Below are 8,216 nucleotides of genomic sequence, written 5' to 3' on the forward strand. Positions count from 1 at the left end.
AAGTGAGTGTGTTGATGTTTGCCACAGACGCCTTCCAAACATTCCGCTCCTGTTTGCGAAGGTATTTGAAATTGAAATATTTCAGCCAACTTTGTGATTTTCCGCCCAACGCAGTGGAGCGATGTCGAAGGAAAACGAGACGCTCGAGATCGATAGTAAGGAAAACCTGGGGATGAGGGTGAAGCGGAAGCGCAAAAATGCGCACCCGGTGCGGAAGTATTTCGCCCGCTCGGGGGAAACGCAGCAAAAGTGCACCTTCTGCGGCTGGCACACGGTGGAGAATGCGACGCGGATGGTGCAGCACATCGCGAACCGTTGCGCGGACGTGCCGGACGCGGTGCGGAGCGAGATCGCCGGCACGATGCTGGACGCGGAAGAGCGGCTGCAGCAGTCATCCTTCACGAACCACAACAAGAAAGCGATCCACAACTACTTCCGCTCCATCGACAACGATCGGAAGCGCTGCTGTGTGTTTTGCAAGTGGACCACGGTCCTGAACCTGACCCGGATGCGCCAGCACATTACGCAGGCCTGCCACAGCGTCCCGACCGACATCCAGCAGAGCTTCATCAAGCAGGAGTACATGGACGAGTCGGAGTGTGACACGTACTGCATCATCAATGTGGACGATGGCGATCGCAAGGGGCTGCAGGTGGTGTCCAGCAGCGCGCTCGATGCGGCCAACAATGAGAGCGAACAGATCCAGGAGGTGGTCATCAATGCGGAGGACGACTACGACACAAAGGAGGAGGGGGCGTTAACGTTCTACGAGGAAACCGTGCTGGATACGATCGCCGAGCTAAATGCGGCCGACGAGGACAGTGTGGGTCCCACCAAGCTGGACAACGAACACACGGAGGTCGAGCTGTTAGTAGGCGAGCCGGTGGTCGAGGAGCTGGAACAGGTGGAGCTGGATGAAATCGATGATCTGGAGTACGTGCATGTACCGGAAGGACGGTATTACACGGTGAACAAAAGCAACGCCGAGAAGCGGCAATTGTCGGCCAAATCCTCCTCCAAGGACGAGGAGATGGACGAACCGGTAGCAAAAAGGCGTCCCGAGGTGAAAGTTGTGACGAGTCGATCGCTTCAGCAAAAGTCCCAGTCCAGTCGAGAGGAACAGATCAGAAAGCTTCGCACCCGATTCAATGTGGCCGAAGCATTGAGAAAGTCGATACTCGTGAAGAAGGAGCCCGAAAAGCCTTTACCGACGAGAAGCACCTCAATGGTTCCCAAAAATGAAAAGCAACAAAACGACACCCAACCGCGACCTCGAAGTAAGACGAGCTCCTCCACTACTCCTACCTCCCAGGAGCAGCAGCAGCAGCAGCCGAAGAGTCCGCCGGAAACGAAGAAACCGATGGCCACCTCGACTCCGTTCGTCAAACCCGCTCCTCAACAGCAGCAGGTACGTTTTGTATTATTTTTTGTTTATTAGGCAATAAGTTGAATAATTCTGTGAGTATACAGGTTAATACACCCTAAGCAACTAGATAAAAGCGATAAAACAACGCACGATCGACAGTCGGGGGACGCACCTCCCCTCCCCCCTCCCTCCCGCACAATCCTACCCATCCTGTCCGGTTTGCAGCAGACGGAGCGCTTTCTGGAGATTATCGATCGAAGTTTTCAAATCCTCGTAGTTGAGGGCACTTTCCGCCCATCGGCAGTACTTCTGCGCTTTGGTGATTTGATCCGGTCGCAGCTGCACTCCGCCCGGCGTGACCATTCGGTTCGATTCCACCGGCAGTCCGGCCGCGTCCGCCACCGGTCCACCCGTGTAGGGTTGAAAGCCACCGGGCGGTTTCTCCGGCTCGCTGGGCGGTGTTGGCGCCTTTACGTTGCTGAACGGATCGGTGGTGGTGAAGTTGGTGGGACCTGCCGGCGGTGGTGTGGGCATTGCGGTCGGGAAGTGTGGCGCTGCGGCAGGCGTGTTGCTCGGACCGGGCTGGGGTTCCGGGTTCGGTTGAAAGGCTCCTCCCGCATCCTGGTCATAATCTTTGCCATCCTCTTCCCCCTCGGTAGGCATAGGGCCCGGGACGGGCGTTTCGCCGTTCTTGAGACAGTTGTGAATGTAGGAAGCCTTCCACTTGGCGTACTTCCGGTTCTGTGTTACCTCCTCCGTCAGGTCGCCAAACGTTTGGCACGCGTCGTAGATCATGCCGGCGGTGTAGAACGCTTTGACGACGTTCTTGCCAAAGTTGCCCGCCCGGTCCTGCTTGTCAGCGTACAGGAACAACTTTAAGGCGTAGTTCTCCAGATAGGCCAGCGCGGCCACATCGTTCGTGATGGATTCGTTGTCCGCCGACGCTCGCTTGGTCGCCTCCAGCCAGTCCATTATTGCCACCAGCACTTTTCGATCGTCCATGGTCTGGTGGGGGATTTTCAGGCCCAGCTGCAGCGCGTACAGACGACACCAGTAGGCTACGACCGGATCGCGGGTATCATGCTCCTGGGCCGTCTTCAGATAGTGCTGGATGGGCTTCAGCAGCGGCGTAACGGGTGGAAGGTTGACTGCCATCGTGTCCTCGGGGGTCTCTTTGGTGGTCACAAAACGCAAAACACAGGCACAGAGCAGCCAATCCCCGCAGCTCACACCAAACAAACGCAGCGATTGCGGTGATGAGTAATGTTGTATCGATTTGACGTTTCCGTGTGTGAAAAGAGACGGGCTTGACAGCAGCTGAACCCTTTTGCTTTGTTTACAGTCGGTGGTTGTGCGTGTCCTCTCCTCTCGCTCTCTCTCTTCTCTGTTTCTCTGTCTTTCGTTTCCACTGCACGGTATCGGAAGGGTGTTTTTATCGTGAAATTAATGCGCGAAAGGGACGACTTTAGCGATAGTGCCGTCTCGTCGAGCGCGATAAGAGATTGGTGCACCCCCGGTCAGAAGAAGAAATAGAATCGAAAAGCGGCATCTAAAGGTGTCGACGCCTGCTTCTGCTGCGCCCGCTGCTGTTGTGATTGTGAACCGTTGATAGGGAAACTTGTACGCGTGGCTAATCGCCGTGACACCTGAAGCGGTTTTCCCCAGCCGCAGTCGAAGCAGTCTGTGCGGACAGTTTTGTGGTGCGAAGAAAGTAGTAGTTTCGTTAAAGTAAAGCGTTGTTGAGCATGAAGAATTTCGACGCCGCCATCATGCCCGGCATTGTGGCCTGTTGCTTACTGTTGTTCTCGTTCGCCATCATCGTACAGGAGGGTGACGGTGCGGTGGCGGATGAGCCCGGCTCCTGCCACTCGTTCGGCGGTGGGCATGTGTACCCGCAGGAGGCGCCCCGCTTCGTCGACCACAAGCTGCAGTACACGAAGGCGGTCATCTCCCGTCCAGCGCCCGCGTTCGAGGCCACCGCCGTCGTGGACGGTGCGTTCAAGAAGATCAAGCTGTCCGACTACCGTGGCAAGTATCTGGTGTTCTTCTTCTACCCGCTCGACTTTACGTTCGTGTGTCCGACGGAAATTTTGGCCTTCTCCGACCGGGTGAACGAGTTCAAGAAGCTGAACGCGGAGGTGATTGCGGCCAGCATCGATTCGCACTTCACGCATCTGGCCTGGATCAACACGCCGCGCAAGGAGGGCGGGCTGGGCAAGATCAACATTCCGCTCGTGAGCGACATCACGCACAGCATCTCGAAGGATTACGGTGTGTTTTTGGACGATCTGGGCCACACCCTGCGGTAAGTAGCTTTTTAAGGCGGGAGAAAGCGACGACCGTTCGCCGAACGCGTGCTAATGGAGTGTCCATTCTTTCCAGTGGTCTGTTCATTATCGACGATCGCGGTGTGCTGAGACAGATTACCATGAACGATCTGCCAGTTGGTCGTTCCGTGGATGAGACGCTCCGGTTAGTGCAAGCATTCCAGTACACGGATAAGCATGGTGAGGTGTGCCCCGCCGGATGGAAGCCGGGCCAGGATACGGTAAGAAAAAAAGCGCGCTTCATTTGACCATGTTCGCCTTGTTAACCTTTTTCTTTTCCCACTCTCCTCACAGATCGTCCCCAATCCTGAGGAAAAGATTAAATATTTTGAGAAAAATCATTGACGATAGCGTGGAGAGCAGTTTGTTGTAAAACGCGAAAAATTTCATGTTGGATGTAATGAATTTTGTCCCTCTGTTGCCAACGAAAACAATCAGCAGCGCCGGTGGATGAGAGACTGTGAAGCGATCTTCAAGAAAGAGTATGAATTAAATAAAGGTTTTACTTAAACATCGTAAGGAAATAGTTTTAATTAGGGGGGAGTGAGTGCTGTTCTGTTGAGTTTGATGTGGAGGGCGGACCACGTATTGTTTACTATTTCTTCTACAAGCTGTGAATAATTGTAGAGAAAAGGGTGCCAGCGAGATGTTTTATTCAACTTTCGTCGATCATGGAGTAGACTGATGGATCTACACTCTCGGAGCCGGCGAGTGAATCGATGAAAAATGAGCAATAATGAAAAAGTCCGTTGAAGTAGCACAAATTCTTCTATTTTCCACAAAATTTACAAATAATCAGACACTATGAAAAGCAGAAAATGGAGATTACAGAAGATTTAGTGCATCAATGAACTGATTTTTTTTAATAAAATAGACGAAAGTATCTGTAAACCTCGCACTCGTGAGCTGTATAAACCTTGGCCAAATGTTGTTTGTTGACAGTCACTCATCCCAACCAGGTGTCGGCTGTCAGTGGCGAGGTTTGCGCGCTCAATTTCGTTGTTTTCGTCGTCGGTTGGCAAAAGGTGGACAAACAATTGGGGCGCATTGTGCTGCTGCAAACGCAAAAGTTAATTACGCCCGCAAGAAAACCACCCTCCCCCTATTCACATTCGTGTACAGCCATGAAGTGCCAAATTCCGGAAATATCGTGGCACAACCGTGATCCCGTGCTGAGTGTTGACATTCAGCCGAGGGGTGCGAACGATCGGGATCACCAATATCGGCTGGCATCTGGTGGGACTGATTCGCATGTGTTGGTGAGTGTAGAGGGATGGAAGGGGAAGGGAAGCCAACAACAAAGATGCTGCTGCTGCTGCTGCTGTTGCACCTGGTGGGAAATGTGCGATAACAACGCTGTGCTATGCTTCGTTTTAGATTTGGTACATGATTCAAACGCCGGAATGTGGTACGATCAACTTGGAGCTGGCCGCTGACCTTACGCGACACCAGCGTGCGGTAAATGCGGTACGATGGTCCCCTTCCGGCGAGCTGCTCGCGTCCGGCGATGACGAAAGTGTGATCTTCATCTGGAAGCAGAAGGGAGAAACGGAAACGCTGAACATTCTGGGTAAGCAAAGGAAGGAACTCGCTCCCGAGTGTGGCATTGTCTATCATGGATTTTATTCGATTTGGCAGAAAACACCAACGATCAGGACAAGGAGACGTGGCTGACGATGAAGATTCTGCGCGGCCACATGGAGGACGTGTACGATCTGTCGTGGTCGGCCAACTCACAGTTTCTCATCAGCGGCTCGGTCGACAACTCGGCCATCGTGTGGGATGTGCAGCGCGGCAAGAGCCAGGCGATCTTGCAAGATCACAAGGGCTTTGTGCAGGGCGTTGCCTGGGATCCACAGAACAAGTACCTGGCGACGCTCAGCACGGACCGGTACTTCCGGGTGTACGACGTGCAGACGAGGCGCGTTGTGTCGCGATGTCACAAGTGTGTGCTTCCCGTGCCGAAAGACCACCCGTTGAGGGATAAAACCATTCGCCTGTATCACGACGACACGCTGCAGACATTCTTCCGGCGTTTAAGCTTCAGCCCGGATGGAAACATTATCGTAACGCCGTCCGGGATGGCTGAAATTGAGGGCGTCTCGAAGCCGCTGAACACGACGTACATCTTCACGCGCAACTCACTCAAACAGTAAGTGTGGTGGCAAGGATCAAGGATCTCGGTCAACAATAACGCTTTTCATTTTTGTAGGCCCAGCTTCACACTTCCATCTCCCGACCAGTACACGGTGGCGGTACGCTTCTGTCCCGTGTACTTCCAGCATCGTCCACACGCAGAGAGCAAACCCCCGCTGATTCCCCTCCCATACCGGATGGTGTTTGCGGTGGCGACAAAGAGCTCCGTCTATCTGTACGACACTCAGCAGGCGGCGCCGTTTGCACTGATCTCCAACATCCACTACACGCGACTCACGGACATGTCGTGGTCATCGGACGGAAGAATACTGATCGTGTCCAGTACGGATGGTTTCTGTTCGATGATTTTCTTCACCGAAGGTGAGCTCGGAACGATCTATCAACCTCCATCGCCGGAAGCATCTGCAGCAGATGAACCCAGCACCTCTTCCAAGGCAGATGAAACCAAGATGATGGATGATGATTCAAAATCAACACCACCGCCAAAGGAGAAGCAAGACAAGCCGGCCCAACCGATCGCATTTAGAAGGAAGCCGAAACCGGAAGAAACTAGCACACCTTCCAAGGCAGATGAAATAATAATAGACGATGACTCGAACTCAACACCACCACCGCAGAAGGGTGATAATGGAAAAAAGCCTTCTTCAGAAAAGCCTGCCCAGCCGATTGCTATTAGAAGAAAGCCGAAACTGGAAGAATCCAAGACACCTCCCAAGGTAGATGAAATGAAGATGGACGACGACTCTAACTCAACACCACCACCGCAGAAGGATGATAATGGAAAGAAGCCTTCTTCAGAAAAGCCGCCCCAACCGATTGCAATTAGAAGAAAGCCGAAACCGGAAGAACCCAAGACACCTCCCAAGGAAGATGCAATGAAGATGGATGATGACTCAGAATCAACACCACCGCAAAAGGATGACACTAGCAAGAAGCAAGAAAAACCAGCCCAACCGATTGCGATTAGAAGGAAGCCGAAACCGGCGGAACCGAAACCCACCACCAGTGAGGGCGCCGTGGTCGTCTCCCCGACCGTCGAAAATATCGTACAACCTGGGGTGGAGTTTGTCATCGAGAAGGAAAAAATCATCAGCAGTGACGAGAAGTTCGAAAGTCCTTCGAAAAAGGATCGACCCGTTACGCCGATCGCGGTGCGACGACATCCGAGAACTCCCTCCGACAGTGCGAACGAATCAAAGGCAGGGTTGGCCTCGTCATCATCTTCGGTGGGCAAAAATTCACCCAAACCGATCGCTATCCGTAGACATCCGCGAACGCTTGAGGCCGGCGCGAGCAAACCAACCGTCGAACCGACGGCCGAGGAAGATGCCAACGACACCTGGCCCATCGATCAACCGAAACCGGTTGGCGTGGCGGAGCAAAAGAAGGCAACACTGTCGCAACTGCCCTGCCCGATGGAAACGGATCAGACGGAGGACATTGTGCTGCTGGTGGAATCGGATGGGGAGGAGGAAGCCGCCGCCGCCCAGGCGAAGGAGTCTGATTCGGAAGCGCAGAAAACGCCTCGACGGGTCGAGTTTCGTACGATATCGACGCCGAAATCGAAGAAGAAGCTTTTATGAGTGTGTGACCAGGTCGGGGAAGAAGAAGGATGAGCATGATGATGGTGGTGTTGGTAAGCAAGCAAGCAAGCAAGCAAGCACGTACGCATCCACCACAAACGCCAACTCTCTTTTTTAACAATGGGTGGTCTGGTTTAGTAATTTACGCAAATACGCTAATATGATTTAATTATTATAACCTAGTACGATCAACGGCGTTTTCGTAAAAAATAAGTATAGTTCTAGAAGATCCGAAGCCTTTTAACGTAGGAGTTTAGTGTAGATTTTCGTTGTGTATTTGAAATTTGGGTTTGCAAAACAACCGCGTGCGTGCTGGACAGTGGGACGTAGAGGGTTAAGCCTGATTTTAACTGAATATAGTTTTTTTATCTTTTTTAAATCAATTTGGGGAATGATTTTATTGCGTTAATAAATTCACAAAATCCCTCCTGGGATAACAATCAATCGCATTCAAACACGTGAAACGGTATGACGATTTATTTACCACAATTTGGAGTCAAAAAGCCCACAATGCACACTGGGTGGTTGTCGAGATTAATGTTCAAAAATATATAATTTCTTAAATTTTATTTTTTATTGGTGTGTCTTTCCCTGTAGGGCTTTATTCATTCTGGCGTAAATGTTTAATAAAGTCCCAGCTCTACAGAAAAGCACTAATCAATCAAAGAATCATATTGTAACGCACATGTAACAATTAACTAAATATATTTTGACCGATTTTATACTTCAATCCAGCCCACTGTGCACTGTACTGTTCTCCCTTGCACGAGCTACGCCTGCTAG

At 51.9% G+C, this 8,216-nt stretch overlaps 3 protein-coding genes across 3 annotated transcripts; 2 read left to right on the forward strand and 1 right to left on the reverse strand.

Moving 5' to 3' along the window:
- Positions 1-22: 22 nt before the first annotated feature.
- Positions 23-4,212, forward strand: LOC121592833. Its single transcript, XM_041914658.1, has 4 exons — positions 23-1,408; positions 3,193-3,671; positions 3,749-3,914; positions 3,988-4,212. The coding sequence occupies exons 1-4, from the start codon at positions 122-124 to the stop codon at positions 4,036-4,038; spliced, it is 1,983 nt and encodes a 660-aa protein (XP_041770592.1). The 5' UTR covers positions 23-121; the 3' UTR covers positions 4,039-4,212.
- On the reverse strand, positions 1,410-3,160 carry LOC121592835 (vacuolar protein sorting-associated protein VTA1 homolog). Its single transcript, XM_041914660.1, has one exon. It carries the CDS (start codon positions 2,519-2,521, stop codon positions 1,568-1,570), a length of 954 nt encoding a protein of 317 aa, XP_041770594.1. The 5' UTR covers positions 2,522-3,160; the 3' UTR covers positions 1,410-1,567.
- An 80-nt stretch (positions 4,213-4,292) lies between the features above and the next one.
- On the forward strand, positions 4,293-7,813 carry LOC121592831 (chromatin assembly factor 1 subunit B). The gene is made up of 4 exons (XM_041914656.1): positions 4,293-4,952; positions 5,071-5,263; positions 5,332-5,845; positions 5,906-7,813. Exons 1-4 carry the CDS (start codon positions 4,818-4,820, stop codon positions 7,431-7,433), a joined length of 2,370 nt encoding a protein of 789 aa, XP_041770590.1. The 5' UTR covers positions 4,293-4,817; the 3' UTR covers positions 7,434-7,813.
- Positions 7,814-8,216: the final 403 nt, after the last annotated feature.

The sequence above is a fragment of the Anopheles merus genome, chromosome 2L (genome assembly GCF_017562075.2).
Source record: "Anopheles merus strain MAF chromosome 2L, AmerM5.1, whole genome shotgun sequence".
Classification (NCBI taxonomy): domain Eukaryota; kingdom Metazoa; phylum Arthropoda; class Insecta; order Diptera; family Culicidae; genus Anopheles; species Anopheles merus.

Excerpts from the sequence above, each read along its gene's own strand:
- LOC121592831 (XM_041914656.1), top strand. The coding sequence starts at position 4,818 with ATGAAGTGCCAAATTCCGGAAATATCGTGGCACAACCGTGATCCCGTG. Across the intron at positions 4,953-5,070 it reads GGACTGATTCGCATGTGTTG|ATTTGGTACATGATTCAAAC; the intron begins GTGAGTGTAGAG and ends GCTTCGTTTTAG. Across the intron at positions 5,264-5,331 it reads GGAAACGCTGAACATTCTGG|AAAACACCAACGATCAGGAC; the intron begins GTAAGCAAAGGA and ends TCGATTTGGCAG.
- LOC121592835 (XM_041914660.1), bottom strand. The coding sequence starts at position 2,521 with ATGGCAGTCAACCTTCCACCCGTTACGCCGCTGCTGAAGCCCATCCAG.
- LOC121592833 (XM_041914658.1), top strand. The coding sequence starts at position 122 with ATGTCGAAGGAAAACGAGACGCTCGAGATCGATAGTAAGGAAAACCTG. Across the intron at positions 3,672-3,748 it reads GATCTGGGCCACACCCTGCG|TGGTCTGTTCATTATCGACG; the intron begins GTAAGTAGCTTT and ends CATTCTTTCCAG. Across the intron at positions 3,915-3,987 it reads GGAAGCCGGGCCAGGATACG|ATCGTCCCCAATCCTGAGGA; the intron begins GTAAGAAAAAAA and ends CTCTCCTCACAG.